The sequence below is a fragment of the Oncorhynchus clarkii genome, chromosome 18 (assembly GCF_045791955.1).
Source record: "Oncorhynchus clarkii lewisi isolate Uvic-CL-2024 chromosome 18, UVic_Ocla_1.0, whole genome shotgun sequence".
Lineage (NCBI taxonomy): Eukaryota > Metazoa > Chordata > Actinopteri > Salmoniformes > Salmonidae > Oncorhynchus > Oncorhynchus clarkii.
In genome coordinates, this window is record NC_092164.1 from 38,131,809 (window position 1) to 38,154,613 (window position 22,805).

A 22,805-nucleotide genomic window follows, 5' to 3' on the forward strand; every position below is an offset into this window, starting at 1 on the left:
AATCTTGTTAGATTGTCCTAAATCTTGTACCATTTTTCTAGAATGATTTCACTCCACAGTATTCAAATAGCTCACCACCCCACATGTAAATAGGCGAGGCAAAGCAATCATTTAGCAAACAAGTAACTTATACGCTAACTGTACACCTATATAACACCTATTCTGTTATTTCCTTTAGCGATTGACAGCCCCAAACACTAATCACCTAGAGAACAACACTGAAAAAGGACATACTCTATAACCACGTTGGTCTAGACAGATTACCTTCGACCTTCGACTGGATGATCCATTCCCAAAACTAACCGTAACCACTCAAAGTAAAAATGTGTGGTCCAACATAATCTGTCATAGTAAATAGGCTGAACTATTTTCCATTTTCAACATTTTTATTGACAAAACCAAAACAAATGCATTTGCATTGTTATGAATAGATCATTTGATCGTCTGTTTTATGAAAAACATTTACATAAATCTTTTTTTTTTTATATATATATTTTTTTCTTCTTCTATGAATCTAAATAACATGACCGTTGATTGACAGACATTGCTTTAGAAGGATTTTGAACTGTGGTGACCACTTCAATGACACAACAGTAACTATATAAGATCCTCCTGGAGTAAAAGTTTAATTGAAAAAGCAAATGAAAGTAGATACTATTAAAGTAAAGCATTGCTCTTCAGACCTGATAATGCTGTAAAAGTCAACGACAGGGGTGGCCAACCATCTTCCTGAAGAGCTACCGGTCTTGCTCTTTCCCTGCTCTAATACACCTGATTCTACTAATCAGCGGCTCATCCGAACCTTGGTTAGCTGAAACAGATGTGTTAGAGCAGGGTTGGAGCAAAAACCTGAATACCCAGTAGCTCTGCAGGTGAAGTGTTGGTCATCACTGGTCTATCACTATGGACGTTGACAGGGAGGAATTCTGGGTCCAACACGAGTCTGGTAAGTGCTTATCTCTAAGTAGCAGGTGCATAGGCCTACATCTCGATCTCACAGATGAAGGGCCAGTACATGGTGCACGGGGCGTCGTACCAGCTGCTCACCGCCTTGCGCTCCAGCTTGCGCGTCTTCACGATGTAGCCACAGTCTTCGTCAATGTGGTTGTTGGGCTCGCCTTCCTCCCAAAAGCTATAAAGGGAGAAAAATGGTTTCATTATTAAAAAAAACAACACATATTCAACCAAAACATCTCTTGGTATAACGTACATCATATACAAACAACATATATACACTAACGTTCAAAAGTTTGGGGTCACTTATAAATGTCCTTGCTTTTGAAAGAAAAGCACATTTTTTGTCCATTAAAATAACATCAAATTGATCAGACATACAGTGTAGACATGGCTAATGTTGTAAAGAACTATTGTAACTGGAAACGGCCGATTTTTTATGGAATATCTACATAGGTGTACAGAGGCACATTATCAGCAACCATCAGCAACCATCACTCCTGTGTTCCAATGGCACCTTGTGTTAGATAATGTGTGCGTATAATATATGTTTCACTAGAATAGCTGTTGGCCATTGGTGTGCGCTACTGAACTAGGTTATCTGCAGTGCCTCTACAGGTCTCTCTTTGTCTCAATGAGACAAACCGTTATAAAGGTGAGATAATGTAAAATAATGTACCATATTCTTCACTCTGTCACTGCCGTCTTAATTGCAGCAGTAGTAAGGAAAGACGAAGCAATGGAATATGTAAAAAAAAAAATATCTAAATATAAAGAAAGAAAAGAGGAAGAAATAAGGATGAAATGCTGAAGAATGGGAAGGAGGATAAGACAAGCAAAAAAAGGAGGAAGGAGAAGGGAATCTGAAGCAACACTAATATCTTTTGAAAACACATTAAGAATGAGGAAGAGAGATCATATGATGGCGACCAGGCTGACACAAATTTGAAGGAGGGAAGAAGAACATGGAGAAAACAAGTGAGTTTATGGGCCCATGAGGAAGGGAAACTGGGCCAAAGGGGAAAGGTTCTCTTTCAAAGTATGCATACCAAAACATGCCAGTAAATGTGTGTATACACAGACGGTCCTGTCCTATTTTACTGTAGATCAATACTGTTGCTGCCTGAGCACACAGTCCCAGAGGTCAGTGTCCATAGGAACCAGAGCTAGGTTGACAACAAGCTAAGTTAGTAGCTGTTTCTGTTTTCGGAGTGGCTGCAGATCCATATTCTCTGGAACTTTCTTTCCGGGGACTAAAGGTGCCAAAACCTCTGCGCATGTGCAGGATTCTCTACTTGCGAGCGTAAATGGACCGTAACTCCCCTTTGATGCAATTTTTTCTTGTCTATTCTGACCTTGAATTTAAGCATGAGAATAACACTTGCCCCCCCCCCCCCCCATACACGTGTAAATATTGGACTATAAATTATAGTCTTGCTAAAATGTGTATTCTATTCTACTGCCATTTACTTTATGATTATATTCTTATCTTTTATTATTTGTTATTGCTGCATTTGTCGCGAAAGAACCTGCTAGTTAAACATTTCCTAGGAGGATGTATACCATGAGTATCCCATTACATATGACTAACACGATGTGAAACTATTCACTCGCTATTCGCTTGGGGGTGGAGATCAAAGAAATGAAGATGTGGCGGAGGTGTGTCTACTTAATTCCCTCGTAATTCCACCCCCTTTACAATCAAATTAAGCAATGAATAACGTTAAGCAACCTGTTGGTTTCCAAGTGGAGCGACTTTATTTTTTATGATAGAAATAACATAATTCTCCATGTACTGTAATTTACAAATTGATAAGAGGCTGAGCTATTGATAAGAGCTGGGCAAATGAGTAAGTCGCTAGGATAAGGTGATTGTAAATATACATTATAATTGTTTTCGATCTATTTAACCGTATGATCGCTGGAGACAAATGTGAAACCAGTCATATGGAAGCAAACTGAAGCACATCAACCATTCTTCTCTCATGCGGCCACAACTCAACAGCATGCACCACTAGGCAAAATATCTGCTTTGATTGAAACAAAACACAGGTATGCTATAGTTTGTTTAACACTATCTGCTAAAAGATTTGCTCACTGTACAGGATTCGAAACAACACTGTACATAACTAAGAATAGTATAGTTTGAGATCAAATGGTTTGGCGTGCAGATGCTGCATGGACGTTTCACTGGTAAAGCTTAAAGGATTATCATACACGACTGACAGTGAGAAATGTGAAGGTAGGGTGACCACAAAAAAATGTATGTGTAAAGTAGAGGTAAAGAAAGACATGCGCGAAACGTGATACAGATCTTTCAAGGGGATTCAGGGGCGCGGGGGCGGGCCGGGGGAGGAACGTGCCGGTTATATGTTTCCGGAGCCGCAGCCTTCTCTTTTTCCCCTCTACCTGAGATATAGGGAGTTATTTGGACTCATAGAAATAGAACAACTAGAATGGTCAATAACATTCAAGTCAATGCTCTGTGATGGGTGGACCGGTGGCCATATTGAGTGTACCCATAGGAGTAAAGCAGGAAGTAATTTTATTTCTGGGGTCCGAACAGTAGTTTGTAATAGCCTATTTCTCCTGCATGTAGATCCATTGGGTTACACATTTTTGTTATTTTTCTGATTTATATTATTTCTTTATGGGGCACACAAAGCACAGTCATACATTTCACAAGTTTCGTTTAAGTACAGTCATGCAGTAGAGAATATAGAGGTCAATTAGTTATCCATCTTGCTATAGTTATCCATCTTGGTAATCTTCGTACTGTATTATGTACTAAACAGATCATATATCATCCATTACTATTTAAAATCCATTATCATAGTCCACTTAATAAGTTAAGTGGACGGAAGAACAAATAGGAATATCACACGCCTGATGAAAAACACAGTCAAATGTACCATAACATATTTGTATCTCAGATACAGATGGGAAACATAATGTAGAAACATAAATCCAATAATAACATATACCGTTTAGCAGATGCCTTTATCCAAAGCGACTAACAGTCATGTGTGCATACATGTTACGGTGGTCCCGGAATTCAAACCTACTAGCGTCGCAAGTGCCATTCTCTACCAGATGAGTTACGGAGGACCACAGAATGAATGAATGAATCTTGTAAAAGATTATAGCCAACTACATTATGGGCCAGTTTAAATAAATCCAGGTGAAGGCTTACAGTTGAAGGCGTAATTCTGGTTAAAAAAAAACAAGAATTTTGTTGGTAAACTATTGAATCTTAAATAATTTAAGCCATGTCTATGAATCCAAATGATTATTATTAGCATTGATTATATCTATATATCAATATAATCCTGGGGCAGACTATTTAACTCAACTCCGCATTACACGTTTAAATATACCAATGCGTAAGTCTCTGTGTAACACACCTGACTGATTGTTTCATCCACGCAACTCTGACAACCTTACAGCCTGTTGAGCCTTGAGCCAAATATCAGCAGCCCTCTGTCTGAAAACCGACTGACCAATACCCAGGTTTACAGTGGTGCCAAACGTGTACAGAGAGAGGACTGTGTAGAAGATATTTCTATTATTGTCAAAAGTTATAAAGAAAAAGTCCTTGAAGACATAAAAGATGAGCCACAGAAAGCAAATGACGTAGAGAATTCCCTGCAGGATCCCAGTAATGGTGGCCCTCATCTGACTGCGCAGGCGGGGCGCGGAGAAGGGGCTGCCGCTCTCTTTCATGCTCTTCATGTGTCTGTGCAAGTAGCGCACAGTGGCACAGCTCGACCCGACTACCACACAGAGTCCAAAAAAGATGTATAGAATTTTCAAAACAAGACGTGTCGTCTCAGTGTAAAACAGGGCACTTGGCGAGGCAGACGCAGTGCTGTTCATTGATGTGTAAGTGCCGTTTGCATTTCCAGAGGCACTGTTGAGTAAATCAACTATCGCTGGAATATGAAGAGAAATGTCAAACAAAAACAAGACCCTGTTGATAAACAGGACCCAGTAAATGATGATTTTGATGTTCCTCTTCACCCGGGTGAAGAGAGCTCGCCGAGCAGGGACGATCTGGGTGTAGTAGAAGAAATTCAGCCACACAGAGGTTGTCATACTAGTGGGGAAAGTGTACTCCACTAGCATACTAGCAGCGAGCCTGAGCTTCAGATGTTCCGTGAAGAGGAAATATTTTATTGCAATAACAGAAACCAAGAAAACAATGGTGCAGCAAACTAAAGATTCCAGTAGTGTCTTCATAGGCTGTTTGAGTCCCTCTCTGCCGCGCTGAGGACAGAGCAGGCAGAAGGCAAAAAATACGTTTGCAAATACGCTGATTGCAATGAAAGTCACATTGACGCTGACAAACGCCAGGTTGTCCATCCCGATGTGCTGATCCTGCAGTTCTGACAAGACAAGGTTTATGCTTGCAGTGACATCTTGTCTTTCCGACCTCTAGAAGCTCAAATGCCGCATTTGCATTGAACATGTGGAAACTGGGCCTAATAAGCTGCAAGTTACATTAGCCCAAAATGAGAATGCAAATATAGAACATTGACAACATTGGGGAGGAGGGGTTGGGCTGCAAGTATTTGACAAACCCACTGAAATGGAACATTTCATCTTGAATGAAAGTTGTGCTGGGTTGGGGGTGGGGCGGGGGGGGGGGGGGGGGGGGTATTCTTGGCCCAGAAGTTCCTTAGGCAGCATGTTGATAGTCTCATAACAGTATACAGACTCTCTGGTAATCTTTTGGGTGGCTCAGAGCGTGCAGAAGGCAAAACATGAATTTGTCAGACAGCTACAACACCAAAAAGGTCACATTTACAGCATATAAAAAGGCAGAGTCATCCATTGCGATCCTGTCCATCAATGCAAATGGGCAGGTGCTCAACTGCAGACGTGTAATGCTGGACAACCAAATGGGGTAGGGGCCTACAGAATAGCACACGCCTGGGTATGAAAAACACAGTCAAATGAACCATAAGCTGTTTGCATCACAGGTACCAACTGCGAAAACATAGGACTGAGTAAACAACAAAAATGTGAAAAACTACATTAATATGCTAATTTGTACAAGATAAAGCAGGCTTTCATATTACATTAGTGCCACAGACTCAAATTAAACAGGAGTTGCTGAATCCTGGTTTACAGACTTATCTCTGTGCTGTTGGGCTGTTTGTTGCTACTTGGCTATCTGCCAAACTTCTTGTTTTGAACTTTTAATACATTTACCAATGTCTTCGTTTTTTTCTCCACTCAACTTTTTCATTCAACTTTTACCCCGGATGCTTTATCTGGACAGGACCTCCACCAGCCGAAAAAGCTAAGTAGTAACATTAACATGAACACTATGCGCACAGATAGTGCAAATGATCATATTACTCCACTGCTAACCTACAAAGCATTATATGGGCTACCTATCTCTCCGATTTGGTCCTGCCGTACATACCTACACGTACAGATATGGTCACAAGATGCAGGCCTCCATATTGTCCCTAGAATTTCTAAGCAAACAGCTGGAGGCAGGGCTTTCTCTTATAGTGCTCAATATTTATGGAATGGTCTGCCTATCCATGTGAGAGACACAGACTCGGTCTCGACCTTTAAGTTTTTACTGTAGACTCATCTCGTCAGTAGGTCCTATGATTGAGTGTAGTCTGACGTAGGGGTGTGAAGGTGGTTATATATCCTGCCTGGTTGGTCCTGTCCGTGGGTATCCTCGGACGGGGCCACAGTGTCCCCCAACCCACCCCTGTCTCAGCCTCCAGTATCTATGCTGCAATAGTCTATGTGCTGGGGGGCTAGGGACAGTTTGTTGTATCTGGTGTCATTTTCCTGTCTTATTCTGTGTCCTGTGTGAATTTGAGCATGCTCCCTCATATTCTCTCTCCCTCTCTCCCTCCACACCCGGAGGACCTGAGCCCTAGGATCATGCCTCAGGACTACCTGGCTGACTCCTGGCTGTCCCCAGTTCACTTGGCCGTGCTGCTGCTCCAGTTTCGACTGTTCTGCCTGCAGCTATGGAACCCTGATCCTGTTCACTGGACGTGCTACCTTGTCCCGCACCTGCTGTTTCGATCTCTGAATGCTCGGCTATAAAAAGCCAACTGACATTTACTCCTGAGGTTCTGACCTGTAGCACCCTCTACAATCACTGCTGGTCATCTATGAATGTTTGAACATCTTAAAGAACAATCTGGCCTTAATGGTCATGTACTCTTATAATCTCCACCCGGCACAGCCAGAAGAGGACTGGCCACCTCTCAGAGCCTGGTTCCTCTCTAGGTTTCTTTCTAGGTTCCGGCCTTTCTAGGGAGTTTTTCCCTAGCCATTGTGATTCTACATCTGCATTGCTTGCTGTTTGGGGTTTTAGACTGGGTTTCTGTACAGCACTTTGCGACATCTGCTGATGTAAGAAGGGCTTTTCAAATACATTTGATTGATTGATTAATGAACATCCCCTAATCGTGGTTTACATGGTTAGTTAGACCTATGGTCTGTGATTTAATATGTTTTTAATGAACCACCACAGTCCAGAAATAATATAGGCCATGTGTATGTAGCCAATCATTTAGTGTTGATTGAATCCAATATAATCCTGGGGTAGATTTAGGGCTCTATTCAACCAGATCCGCTTTAGCAGACATAGTGGTTGTTTTGGTGGTGTCGGTGGTGGAACTGCTTTAGCTGTCCTGGCATTATACCTGAAGCGGGCATTGCTATTGGCTGCAGGGAGTCACATGAACAGAAATCCCATGTAGCCCTGTTAACAAGTTGGAACACTAGAATGTGAGATGTAATCTACACCTCCATTACGATGACAGAAACCCTTATTATTTTATTTCAGGATTTTTCAATTTGAGCGTCATTATTTCTATACAGCCTGCACTTTCTCGCTCTGAACTTCTAATCTGAGTAAGGTGGGGGTGACTTGTGACAATGATAGCAAGAGCAGCGATATGACGGCTCCAACGCAGTTCTACCTCTGACACTCCGCCAAAACATCCCCCCTGTGCGGGTGTCTGCTATCGCCAGTTAACGCCTGATCTGATTGAATCTAGGCATCCACGAAACCCGCCCACATTTTTGTTGTAGCCTAGCAAAGCCAAAAACTTACCCCCCGACCAATTTGGTTCCATCGACCCAAAGCCAGTCTGCCTCAGCCGTCTCGTCACTGATTCCAAACCAGTAGGCATTCCAGTGGCCCCGAGGTAACTGGTTCCACAGAAATGTCTATAGCAGGAGACATGATTACATTGGGATGTGACAATGTCTATAGCAGCAGACATGATTACATTGGAATGTGACAATGTCTACAGCAGGAGAAATGATTACATTGGGATGTGAATGATGACGTCTACAACAGGAGACATGATTACATTGGGATGTGAATGATGACGTTGATAACAGGAGACAAGATTACATTGGGATGTGAATTATGACGTCTACAACAGGAGACACGATTACATTGGGATGTGAATTATGACGTTGATAACAGGAGACATGATTACTTTGGGATGTGAATGATGACGTTGATAACAGGAGACATGATTACATTGGAATGTGACAATGTCTACAGCAGGAGAAATGATTACATTGGGATGTGAATGATGATGTCTACAACAGGAGACATAATTACATTGGGATGTGAATGATGACGTCTACAACAGGAGACATGATTACATTGGGATGTGAATGATGACGTCTACAACAGGAGACATGATTACATTGGGATGTGAATGATGACGTCTATAACAGGAGACATGATTACATTGGAATGTGAATGATGACGTCTGTAACAGGAGACAAGATTACATTGGGATGTGAATGATGACATCTACAACAGGAGACATGATTACATTGGGATGTGAATGATGACGTCTGTAACAGGAGACACGATTACATTGGGATGTGAATGATGACGTCTACAACAGGAGACATGATTACATTGGGATGTGAATGATGACGTACGTCTACAACAGGAAACACGATTACATTGGGATGTGAATGATGACGTCTACAACAGGAGACACGATTACATTGGGATGTGAATGATGACGTCTGTAACAGGAGACATGATTACATTGGGATGTGAATGATGACATCTACAACAGGAGACATGATTACATTGGGATGTGAATGATGACGTCTGTAACAGGAGACACGATTACATTGGGATGTGAATGATGACGTCTACAACAGGAGACATGATTACATTGGGATGTGAATGATGACGTACGTCTACAACAGGAAACACGATTACATTGGGATGTGAATGATGACGTCTACAACAGGAGACACGATTACATTGGGATGTGAATGATGACGTCTGTAACAGGAGACATGATTACATTGGGATGTGAATGATGATGTCTACAACAGGAGACACGATTACATTGGGATGTGAATGATGACGTCTGTAACAGGAGAAATGATTACATTGGGATGTGAATGATGACGTCTACAACAGGAGACAAGATTACATTGGGATGTGAATGATGACGTCTTCAACAGGAGACAAGATTACATTGGGATGTGAATGATGAAGTCTACAACAGGAGACATGATTACATTGGGATGTGAATGATGACGTCTACAACAGGAGACATGATTACATTGGGATGTGAATGATGACGTCTGTAACAGGAGACAAGATTACATTGGGATGTCAATGATGACGTCTACAACAGGAGACATGATTACATTGGGATGTGAATGATGACGTCTACAACAGGAGACATGATTAAAGAACATTCCCTCAATTACTCCATTCTACCAGGAGAAATTGGTTTAGACTAATTATCATGAACCCCAAAACTCGTTGACGTTGGGCTTTATCTTCCCTATTGATTGGTTATTTCCAGCCTTGCCAGATATTTGAGAAAATCAACAGTGTCTAATCCACCACATCCCTCCTCCTCTACTCTCTTTCCCACCCGCCTTTCTCCCTTTTCCTACCTCTCTTTCCATCTTTAACTCCACCCCCTTCTCTCTCTTCCCCCATCCCTGCCTCTCTCTCCCCTCTCTCTCACCTGTTCCTCAGCAGTGTGTATGATGGCCAGGTGTCCTATTTTCTCCTTGCACCAGGTCTGGCTGTCCGGCCAGGTCATACTCCTGGTGGAGATGTAGTAGCAGCTTCTGTTGAACACCAGCCAGTCCGGAGGACAGGTTAGTGGGGTTGAAGGGGGCAATGGGATTGACGGAGGTGACAGTGGAGATGGGAGTAATGTGGGTGATGTTTGCTCTGGTTCTGTCATACACAGCAGAGGGTAGGATTTAGATCGACAGCAAATGTTTGATTTACTTCAGCATCATGTCACGCAGGGGCGCAACTTTGGTTTTAGAAGTGGAGGGGACATATATGGGATCAATATCATACCAAATGTATTCACAAATGTAAATCACTTTCCAAAAATGTAAATCACCAATCCACAAATGTAAATCCCCAATCCACAAATGTAAATCACCAATCCACAAATGTAAATCACCATCCACAAATGTACATCACTTTCCACTAATGCAATTCACGATCCACAAACAAACACCTTTTGATTTGTATTTGTAAAACGAGGGCCTTAAGTAAAATCACTGCCATAAAGATTTTCACATAGGAGAGATATGCGCAAACATGACAGATCTGGCAAACCTGCAACTCCAGCGCTTAGGTCACCTGACTTTTGGCAGGGATTTGACGACAAGAAAAAGTTCTCATGCGTAGACAAGAAGTTCTCATGCGTAGACAAGAAGTTCTCACACAGAAAAAAGTTATCGCGGTAGAAAGTGATTTGTAGGTGTAGAAAAAAGGTTTGTACTCATAGAATGCGATTTCTATAAATTGCTGGCAGCCTTTCGTTCGGCCATGTTGATGCCTGCCTTTCAGGGCTGCAGAAATGTATAGTATGGTAACCATAATATGTTAACCACATGTGTAACCATAGTATGTCCAACGTAAATAATCGAAACCCTTGCCCTAGATTACTTTATATTTGCAACACTATTGTGGTGTATTTACATTTTTGGAAAGTGTGGATAGTAATTTTTGGAAATTTTGGAAATTTGTGGATAGTTATTTACATTTGTTGATTGGTGATTTACATTTTTGGAAAGTGATTTATATTTGTGGATTGGTGATTTACATTTACGAAGACATTTGGCATGATATTGATCCCATAGACATAACTTATTTTCTTTTTTTTATCCAGTCGGATAAACACTCCGAACAGCCTACCCAACTGCTAGGAGGCGTCCACATGGTCCTAAAGCACACCTTTGCCTCGATTTGAATCACATTCCAATGATAAAACTGGGGGGGACAAAAATGCAATTTCAGAATGTGGTGGAGGGGCATGTCCCCCCCGTCCCCAATGAAAGTTGCACCCCTGAAGTCATGACACACACACACACACACACACACACACACACACACACACACACACACACACACACACACACAGCTGACCTGATTTGGCCAACCTAGCCAGAAGTTCCTCTCTCTCCTTCACAAGGTCTTCTTTCTCCATCAGCAATTTTCTCAGGGCTTCAGTCAGGGTGGTCACATTGGTGGTCTGCCTCTGCATCTGGATTTGACCACCAGAGTCATTCTGAGGCAGAGGAGCCAGATGCTCATTGTGCAAGCTCTGATAAAGGTTCTTATCTGAGAGGAAGACAAGAAGCAGGGAAGCAGGAAAAACAACAAGTCTTTAAAGAATGGAAGGCAAAGACAAAGTATAAGATGAGTGTAGGGCAGATGTGGCGAGGTTCCTTTGAAAAGGCTAGTTGAACTTGGCAGCCATAAGTCATGGGAAGGTATCCCCCATGGAACAAAACACGCAAATGTCTATTCATTAACGAGCTGAGGATGAAATCGTCAACTGCGGCCCTAAGATTTGTTCAGGGTAAGATTTGTTCAGGAGCAGCAATCACTGACTCAACACTGCTTTTTGACCTCACATTTTGTCAGTGTGCACGTAGAGTTTCAAATCAGTTGTTTTATGCAGGTTGCATTTACTGGGATGACACATGTACTGGAGACAAAACATCTGATTTTAAAGCAATCCTTAACCACACTGCTAACCTTATGACTAACCCTTGGGACCGTTGAGATGTGGGAAATAAATGATACAACACAAATAAGTAACTGGTAGCACTTAAACTTTGTTGGCTGGGGAAGACATGTTTCACAATGTAATTCCCTGGCAGCCCAATACACTGTAATCAGATTCCATGAATCCACCCTCCCCTCCCCTCCCCTCATTGGGACACAATGGTACATCAGGAAGTGGTTTATGGAGGCACCATTGAAGCAACGTTGTGTGGTGGTTGTGTGTTTGATTACTCACAGTGGGTGCTCACAGCGATGACGGACAGCAGCAGGACAGCACAGAGTGTGGCTAGGCAGCCCGTGGCTAACCTGTAGGGCCCTTGGCCACTCTGTCTGGAGCCTGCTCTCAGTGAGGGAACAGACACTGTTATGGAGGACACAGAGAAGTACATGACACCAGTGTATTGAGCTCTGTTTCAGTTGAAAATGTTGGTGCTAATTGCCCTGTATGCAGTTTTTGGGGGCTTTTGTGCACCAGAAACACTTGATGGCACAATCAGATACTATACTACAGCCTACTGTCTGCAGGTTGGGGATGGACAACATGCTTACACTGAAATCTTCTCAGAATTTCAACTAATCCTACAGACAAAGAAACATATGTGTTTTTTTTAATAGACTTCATGAATCATTGTACAAAGTATGGAAAATAAGTATGAAATCAAAAACTATTAAGTATAATTGAAAGAGAGGTGCTATGACATGTCATTAGCAAGCCTAAATACACAAAGTATACAAAACTGACCAGGTGAATCCAGGGGAAAGCTATGATTCCTTACTGATGTCACTTGTTAAATCCACTTCAATCAGTGTAGATGAAATGGAGGAGACAAGTTAAAGAAGGATTTTTTTAAGCCTTGAGACAATTGAGACATGGATTGTGTATGTGTGCCATTGAGAGGGTGAATGGGCACGACAAAATATTTAAGTGCCTTTGAATGGGGTATGGTAGTAGGTGCCAGGTGCACTAAAATGACGTTGGAGGCAGCTTATGGTAGAGAAATAAGAAAATTATCTGGCAACAACTCTGGTGGACATTCCTGCAGTCAGCGTGCCAATTGCACACTCCCCCAAAACTTGAGACACTTGTGGCATTGTGTTGTGTGAAAAACATTTTAAAGTGGCCTTTTATTGTCACCAGCACAAGGTGCACCTGTGTAGAGGCTGATGCCCTAGACTTGGAATCATTGGCCACTTTAAAAATGGAACACAAGTCACTTTAATAATGTTTAAATAATGTTTACATGCTGCTTTACTTATCTCAAATGTATATATGTTCTATATATTCTATTCTACTGTATTTTAGTCAATGCCACTCTGACATTGATCAATCTAATATTAATATATTTCTTATTTCCATACTTTTACTTTTAGATTTGTGTGTATTGTTGTGAATTGTTAGATACTACTGCACTGTTGGAGTTAGGAACACAAGCATTTCACTACACCCGCAATAATATCTGCTAAATATGTGACCAATAAAATTTGATTTGGTATTTTATTAGGATCCCCATTAGCTGTTGCAAAAGCAGCAGCTACTCTTCCTGGGGTCCACACAAAACATGAAACATAATGACATAATACAGAACAACATTAGACAAGAACAGAACTACGTACATTTTTATAAAGGCACACGTAGCCTACATATCAATGCATACACACAAACTATCTAGGTCAAATAGGGGAGAGGCGTGGTGCCGCTAGGTGTTGCTTTCTGTTTTTTGAAACCAGGTTTGCTGTTTATTTGAGCAATATGAGATGGAAGTTCCATGCAATAAGGGCTCTACATAATACTGTACGTTTTCTTGAAATTTGTCTTGATTTGGGGACTATGAAAAGACCCCTGGTGGCATGGCTGGTGGAATAAGTGTGTGTGTCAGAGCTGTGTGGAAGTTGACTATGCAAACAACTTAGGATTTTCAACTAGAGATCGGCCGATTAATTGGAATGGCCGATTTCACGTTTTAATAACAATCGGAAATTGGTATTTTTGGGCTCCGATTTTGCCGATGTCAGCTCGGGGGATCCAATCTTGCAACCTTACAGTTAACTAGTCCAACGCTCTAACCACCTGCCTCTCATTGCACTCCACGAGGAGCCTGCCTGTTATGCGAATGCAGTAGAAGCCAAGGTAAGTTGCTAGCTAGCATTAAACTTATCTTATAAAAAACAATCAATCAATCATAATCACTAGTTATAACTACACATGATTGATGTTATTACTTGTTTATCTAGTGTGTCCTGCGTTGCATATAATCAATGCAACGCTGGGGGATGATTTAACAAAAGCGCATTTGTGAAAAAAGCACAATCGTTGGACGACTGTACCTAACCATAAACACCAATGCCTTTCTTAAAATCAATACACAGAAGTGTATATTTTTAAACCTACATATTTAGCTAAAAGAAATCCAGGTTAGCAGGCAATATTAACCAGGTGAAATTGTGTCATTTCTCTTGCGTTCATTGCACGCAGAGTCAGGGTATATGCAACAGCTTGGGCAGCCTGGCCAATTGCGAACTAATTTGCCAGAATTGTACGTAATTATGACATAACATTGAAGGCTGTGCAATGTAACAAGAATATTTAGACTTAGGGATGCCACCCATTAGATAAAATACAGAACGGTTCCATATTTCACTGAAATAATAAACGTTTTGTTTTCGAAATGATAGTTTCCGGATTCAACTATATTAATGACCAAAGGCTCGTATTTCTGTGTGGTATTATGTTAGAATTAAGTCTATGATTTGATAGAGCAGTCTGACTGAGCGACGGTAGGCAGCAGCAGGCTCGTAAGCATTCATTCAAACAGCACTTTAGTGTGATTTTGCCAGCAGCTCGTCGCAAGCACAGCTCTGTTTATGACTTCAAGCCTATCAGCCTAATGGCTGGTGTAACGATGTGAAATGAATAGCTAGTTAGCGGGGTGCGCGCTAATAGCGTTTCAAACGTCACTCGCTCTGAGACTTGGAGTAGTTATTCCCCTTGCTCTGCAAAGGCCGCGGCTTTTGTGGAGTGATGGGTAACGCTGCTTCGAGTGTGGCTGTTGTCGATGTGTTCCTGGTTCGAGCCCAGGTAGGGGCGAGGAGAGGGACGGAAGCTATACTGTTACACTGGCAATACTATAGTGCCTATAAGAACATCCAATAGTCAAAGGTATATGAAATACAAATGGTATAAAGAGAAATAGTCCTAGAAATACTATATTAACTACAACCTAAAACCTCTTACCTTGGAATATTGAAGTCTCGTGTTAAAAGGAACCACCAACTTTCATATGTTCTCATGTTCTGAGCAAGGAACTCAAACTCAAGCTTTTTTACATGGCACATATTGCACTTTTACTTCTCCAACACTTTGTTTCGGCATTATTTAAACCAAATTGAACATGTTTCATTATTTATTTGAGGCTAAATATATTTTTATTGATGTATAATATTAAGTTAAAATAAGTGTGCATTCAGTATTGTTGTAATTGTCATTATTACAAATAAATAACATTTAAAAATATATATATATATATATATATATATTATTAATTTATTATTATTATTATTTATTTTTTAATCGGCCGATTAATCGGTCTCGGCTTTTTTGGTCCTCGAATAATCGGTATCGGCGTTGAAAAATTATAATCGGTCGACCTCTATTTTCAACACATGAATGTTTCTTATAAAAAGAAGAAGTGATGCAGTCAGTTTCTCCTCATCTCTTAGCCAAGAGACTGGCATGCATAGTATTTATATCAGCCCTCTGACTACAATTAAAAGCAAAACGTGCCGCTCTGTTCTGGGCCAGCTGCAGCTTAACTAGGTCTTTCCTTGCAGCTTTTTGGAGTGTGGTGTCAAAAAAGCTGAGCATTTCTTTATTACGGCTAGACTTCTCCCTATCTTTGCAACCATTGAATCTATATGTTTTGACAATGACAATTTACAATCTAAGGTAACGTCTCCTCAACTTGTTCAACAGCCACACCATTCATTACCGGATTCAACTGAGGTCTAGCACTTAAGGAATGACTTGTACCAAATACAATGCTCTTAGTTTTAGAGATGTTCAGGACCAGCTAATTACTGGCCACCTATTCCAAAACAGACTGCAACTCTTTGTTAAGGGTTTCAGTGACTTCATTAGCTGTGGTTGCTGATGCGTATATGGTTGAATCATCAGCATACATGGACACACATGCTTTGTTTAAAGCCAGTGGCAGGTCATTGGTAAAAATAGAAAAGAGTAGAGGGCCTAGAAAGCTGCCCTGCGGTACACCACACTTTACATTTTTTACATTAGAGACGCTTCCATTAAAGAAAACCCTTTGAGTTATATTGGATAGATACCTCAGAATCCACGATCTGGCAGAGGTTGAAAAGCCATAAAACTTAGGTGCTTTTAACAACAGGTTATGGTCAATAATATCAAAGGCTGCTCTGAAATTTAACAGTACAGCTCCCACAATCTTCTTATTACCAATTTCTTTCAACCAATCATCAGTAATTTGTGTCAGTGCAGTACATGTTGATGTCACACCCTGATCAGTTTCACCTGTCCTCGTTATTGTCTCCACCCCCTCCTGGTGTCGCTTGTTTTCCCAGTGTATTTGTCCCTGTGTTTCCTGTCTCTCTGTGCCAGTTCGTCTTGTATGTTTCCAAGTCAACCAGCGGTTTTCCCGTTCTCGTGCTTTTTACATTCTCCTTTTTCTAGTCCTCCCAGTTTTGACCCTTGCCTGTTTCTGGACCTTGTACCCACCTGCCTGACCATTCTGCCTGCCTTGACAACAAGCCTGTCTGCCAATCTGTACCTCCTGGACTCTGATCTGGTTTTGACCTTTTGCCTGTCCATGACCATTCTCTTGCCTACCCCTTTGGATTAATAAACATTGTAAGACTCCAACCATCTGCCTCCTGTGTGCCCTTCTCTATAAGCATGCTGAAAATCATCTGTTGTTAATTTGTTTACAGAGAAATAGCATTGTATTTGGTTAAACATAATTTTTTCCAACAGCTTGCTAAGAGCTGGCAGCAAGCTTATAGGTCTGCTGTTAGAACCAGTAAAGGCCGCTTTACCACTCTCGGGTAGCGAAATTACTTTGGCTTCCCTCCAGGCCTGAGGACAAAGACTTTCCTCTAGGCTTAAAAATATGACAGATAGGAGTGGCTATAGAGTCAGCTACCATCCTCAGTAGCTTTCCATCTAAGTTGTCAATGCCAGGTGGTTTGGCATTATTGATCATTAACAATAATTTTCCACCTCTCCCACACTAACTTTACAAAACTCAAACTTGCACTGCTTTTATTTAATTATTAGTTTTTTATGCATGAATATAATTGCTCACTGTTTGTCGTGGGCATTTCCTGCATAAGTTTGCACACTTTGCCAATGAAATACTCATTAAAATAATTGGCAACATCAAATGGTTTTGTGATGAATAAGCCATATGACTCGATGAAAGATGTTGAAGAGTTGAATTTGTCTTTCTGCCCATAATTTAATATGAAGTAATCAAGTTTTCCTCCATCATTCTTTATATCATTGAGCTTGGCTTCATAATAAAGTTTATTCTTTTTGTTGAGTTTAGTCACATTTCTCAATTTGTAAGCCAGTCAGATGTACAGCCAGACTTATTAGCCACTCATTTTGCCCCATCTCTTTCAACCATACAGTTTTTAAATTCCTCATCAATTCATGGAGCCTTAACAATTCTAACAGTCAGTTTCTTAACAGGTGCATGTTTATCAATAATTGGAAGAAACAATTTCATAAATTGATCAAGTGCAACGTCTGGATGCTCCTCATTAATCACATCAGACCAACAAATATTTTTAACCTCACCCACATAAGAGTCACAGCAATTTTTTTTGTATGATCTCTTATACATTATTTTAGTCCCAGCTATTGGAACTTTGACTTTCCTGGATATAGCCACTATATTGTGATCACTGCATCCAATGGGTACGGACGGATACAGCTTTAGAACAAAGTTCTACAGTATTAGTAAAAATGTGATTGATACATGTGGATGATCTTGTTCCCTGTAGTGTTTGTAAACACCCTGGTAGGTTGATTAATAACCTGAACCAGATTACAGGACCTGGTTACGGTAAGAAGCTTCCTCTTGAGAGGACAGCTTGATGAAAACCAGTCAATATTCAGGTTCCCGAGAAAGTAGACCTCTCTGTTTACAACACATACACTATCAAGCATTTCACAGATATTATTTAGATACTGACTGTTCGAACATATTATTTAGATACTGACTGTTAGCACTTGACTGCAACACCCCACTATGAGCGTCACTGTAGCAATTGTGCAAAATGGGACACCGCATCATCTGGATATGTGCGCAACAAAAGTTCAACATTCACCTTCTGCAACCAATTCAACACATGCACCACACAGGACACACCGCAACTGCCTCTGCAACGCAATGCTGCAAGGCAAATGCAGCGTTCCATTGGGAAATGAATGTACTTCTGGTGTACCAAAATGCAATGACACTGTCGGTGTGATCGAGGCGTGAGTGTACTTCTGGTGTACCAAAATGCAATGACACGGTCGGTGTGATCAAGGCGTGAGTGTACTTCTGGTGTACCAAAATGCAATGACACGGTCGGTGTGATCGAGACGTGAGTGTACTTCTGGTGTACCAAAATGCAATGACATGGTCGGTGTGATCGAGGCGTGAGTGTACTTCTGGTGTACCAAAATGCAATGACACGGTCGGTGTGATCAAGGCATTATTTGTGCTTATTTGTTTGAACTCTGTTTACATGCAATTGTTAAGGCCAACAGTTTACACAGATCGACTTCAGCCATGTGAAAAACCTTCCTTAGCAAAATATAGATACCTTCCTTTTCTTGTACTTGCCTCTCATCCGACTGGTGTTAGCTAGCCACTAGTGCTGTTGCTGCGCAACCCAAGTGCTTTGGTCTGGTTTTAGAACTGAGATTCAGCTGAAAAGATGTTAGCATAGTCAGAAATGCTACAAAAAGGAAGCAGCACATCGTTGGTTCTTAATGGACAGAGATTTTCACGTGAGAGGATAAATTATACATGTTATCATAACTTTGCCCCTACAAACGTATTCAGTCCGAAAGGTGGTAAGTCTAATTGTCACTTTATGGACACTGTCATCTTGTTCTTATCCAACGTCTATGTTGAGCTAGGTCAGGGCAATAATTAAATTTTTCTTCTAACACGAAAATCCGCTATGTTGTTCTCGGTAACGGCCGGACGGCTGGGATGAAAGGCGGGGAATGTCTTGTGTACCTCCAATGAAGTTGATTTGCACATTTTAATCGACATTGATCTAAGCCAACATGACATATGATGATAGAGCGATTTTCATGTAACATTGAACTTCAACCAATGCATCGAGTATTGTGGGGGCGACTGCATTTTTTATGTGGTTTGCACAAAAAGAAAAAAGAGTTCAAATAAAATGAGAATTTTGTAATCCTTGAAATATAGCCCTAATGATTGGAATACACAATTGTTATTGTGGGTGCTTGATAAGGAAACATGCTACTGGCTACTATTCATTAGGTACTGTATATACCCTATCAATTTAATTCCGTACTTGTAGAATTGATGAAGAACTGTTGATTTGATGTTTGTTTGAGCCAACTGTTAAAATAGGAACAGAAGTTACGCAAAGAAGAAAACTCGTGACTATTCTGCTCTTCTGTGTTGCTAGTTGGCTACCTCTTGCTCCCCGATGATTCACAAAATGCCTGTTGTTGAATCACATCTCCCATCGTATTTGTAATGCAGGATTATGGTTGTTGATATTCCAGGTTGTGAAATTACACATGTCCACGCAAATGTGCAATCAGTACACGAAGAACATGTATCTTGCTGTTAAATGTCACGAGCTTGTTTGGACGAGTCGTTGCTACCGCACACCGAGGTAGGAGGAGGATTCCGGGAACACTACGTGGGCTGAATGGGAAGAGGGTGTAGCTTGTTAACCGTTTGGAGAAAATTCCCCATTTTATATGGGATTCCTGTAAATAATATTTCCTGTGGTGCACTGTATGCACTCAGTATTTTCACATCTGTTTCTCGGAGAACCCAGCTGTCGCACATTTTGTCATATTGCAGCAATGGCTTGGATATAAATTGACTAGTTGAATCAGGTATGCTAGTGCTGGAAGGCAACTGCTGGGGTGTGCCAGATGACCAGATTGACACATTTTGAAATTTAAATTATTTTTTACTTCGAAATATTAAAGACACAGCACGCAAATATATTTTTTCACATTAGATGCTAGATTTAATTGAACTAACATCTCTTGATAAAGAACTATTGATTTTCAGAACTTCTGATAGTTCTATAATATACGATTACATAATTATTTTACTTTTAGCTATGGTGTCAGATACGTGGAAGGAAGCATATTGAATATGAATTAGAAGCGGTGTCTATTCAATTGAGTTGATTGGACAAGAAGGTAATGATGAAAGACACGATATAGCAACCCTGAGATAACTTTATTTTGAATGCAATACACATCATGCCTGAGTGAACACTGAATAACCAAAATAACTCCCGAAACTTTACAATGTAAATCCTTCATATCAGGCTCTCTTTGCTGGAAATTATGCATATTGTTTTTGTCATATTGTAGTCATTTGAATTGTGTTCTTGTCCCACAAGCCATACATTTCAAAACCATGAAGGATATTTCCAATACCTGCTGCTTTCTTTACTGTAACATTTTAGATCATTTGTATAATTTCCCTAAATCAATTCCTTTGTACAGGAAACACTTTTTGATGTTCTTACCCGTGTGCACTTCAGGACCGCGCAGCTCTGAATCGTCCAAATATTGACTATCTTTGTCGATAAGTTTAGAATACATCCCATCGCATGCTGTTGATCCCATATCAACCATCTCGCCTCTCGCACGGTGATCCTCGTCAATAAGAAACTGATTCAGCAGCTAGAACTAGACTATTGTGATACCACCCCGTCACAAATTATGTGAATGCGAGGTGAAAATAAACAGAGAATTTAGCCAGAGGTGGGGAGCATGTTTTGTATTATAGCATGGACATTGGACAACAAGAAGAATGACGTTTCTGATCGTTCAACATTGCGCAGTTTCCTGTGCCTAGGGCAATTTGTTGATCAATGATATTATTACATAATAATGACATAAGTGCATTGCCATACATATGCATTTTTTTTGCATTTTTTATGACAATTCTGAAGAAGAAAAAACCTTTTACAAATATTTAAAAAAAAAGGTAATAACTGTACTAATTAATACACCATTAATTAACTATTGAAGTAGAATATAAGATTAGTAGCCTATGTATCGTTTTGTGTTTTTTTTATGTCTGTATTGTGGGACATTTAATAGGACTAATTTACACTGAACAAAATATAAATGCAACATGTAAAATGTGGGTCGCAGAAATTGTATTTCTCTAAAATGTTGTGCACAAATTTGTTTACATCCCTGTTAATGAGCATATCTCATTTGCCTAGATAATCCATCCACCTGACAGGTGTGGCATATCAAGAAACAATTTAAAGAACATTACACAGGTGGACCTTGTGCTGGGGGTCAATAAAAGGCCACTCTTAAATGTGAAGTTTTGTCACACAACATAATGCCACAGATGTCTCAAGTTTTGAGGGAGCGTGCAATTAACATGCTGACTGCAGGAATATCCACCAGAGCTGTTGCCAGAGAATTTAATGCTAATTTCTCTACCATAAGCCGCCTCCAATGTCATTTTAGATAATTTGGCAGTACGTCAAACCGGCCTCACAACCGCACACCACGTGTATGGCATCATGTGGTTGAGCGGTTTTCTGATGTCAACGTTGTGAACAGAGTGCCCCATGGTGGCAGTGGGGTTATGGTATGGGCAGGCATAAGCTACAGACAACGAACACAATTGCATTTTATCGATGGCAATTTGAATTCACAGAAATACTGTGACGAGATCCTGATGCTCATTGTGAGGCCCATTTTTTTTTAAGGTATCTGTAACCAACAGATGCATATCTGTATTCCCAGTCATGTGAAATTCATAGATTAGGGCCGAATTAATTTATTTCAATTTACTGATTTCCTTATATGAACTGTAACTCAGTGAAAATGTTGCATGTTGCGTTTATATTTTTGTTCAGTATATATACAGTGCAAGCAATATACTACAGATTATGATTAGCAGAGTGCACCACTCTTCTTGAAAATGATTTAAAATGGTTCCATGTAGGCTATTGTAAAAAAAAAATTAAAAGGGCGCATTTTTTTTCTGCAGTCATTTTCCTGTGATCAGCCACTAGAGTGCAACATTGTACAGCTACGGTAGTAATGCACTTCTGTAAACAGTTTTATTTTCATGACTGAGTCTGAGGTCAAATTTTTCCTGTAGGTGAACTACTGTCTATTTATTAAAAGTGTGTACAATTAATTGACTATTAGTTGACCGACAAATGTGGAAAGGGAGTTTGGCCTACATACACATTGCATACAAAAACGAAATTGATAAATCATTGTTTTTTCAACATTGATTCAAATCCGCAGGTCGTGGCGACCTTATGCTGTCCCACTTCTTGTGTGGTGTTTTCACTTTGGATGAGAAGGGGGTGGCGGGTGTATCAAAAGGAAAGTGGTTTGCATGTGGAAAGGAGTGGGCGTATAGAGAGGAGTGGATGTGTCGAAAACGCTCTGCTATAATTTCAACGGTTTTGATTAAGGAGTGCTTTTCTTCGTCCGTTTCTTACCACACAAGCTAATGTACCG

General features: G+C 40.6%; 2 protein-coding genes across 2 annotated transcripts; both read right to left on the minus strand.

Annotated features, from left to right (window-relative positions):
• Positions 1-360: 360 nt before the first annotated feature.
• On the minus strand, positions 361-21,111 carry LOC139373460 (collectin-12-like). The gene is made up of 6 exons (XM_071113994.1): positions 20,828-21,111; positions 12,276-12,401; positions 11,396-11,590; positions 9,969-10,186; positions 8,054-8,169; positions 361-1,132 (listed from the first exon to the last, which is right to left on the minus strand). The coding sequence occupies exons 1-6, from the start codon at positions 20,934-20,936 to the stop codon at positions 982-984; spliced, it is 915 nt and encodes a 304-aa protein (XP_070970095.1). The 5' UTR covers positions 20,937-21,111; the 3' UTR covers positions 361-981.
• Positions 2,410-5,578, minus strand: LOC139373459 (uncharacterized). Its single transcript, XM_071113993.1, has one exon. It carries the CDS (start codon positions 5,314-5,316, stop codon positions 4,372-4,374), a length of 945 nt encoding a protein of 314 aa, XP_070970094.1. The 5' UTR covers positions 5,317-5,578; the 3' UTR covers positions 2,410-4,371.
• Positions 21,112-22,805: the final 1,694 nt, after the last annotated feature.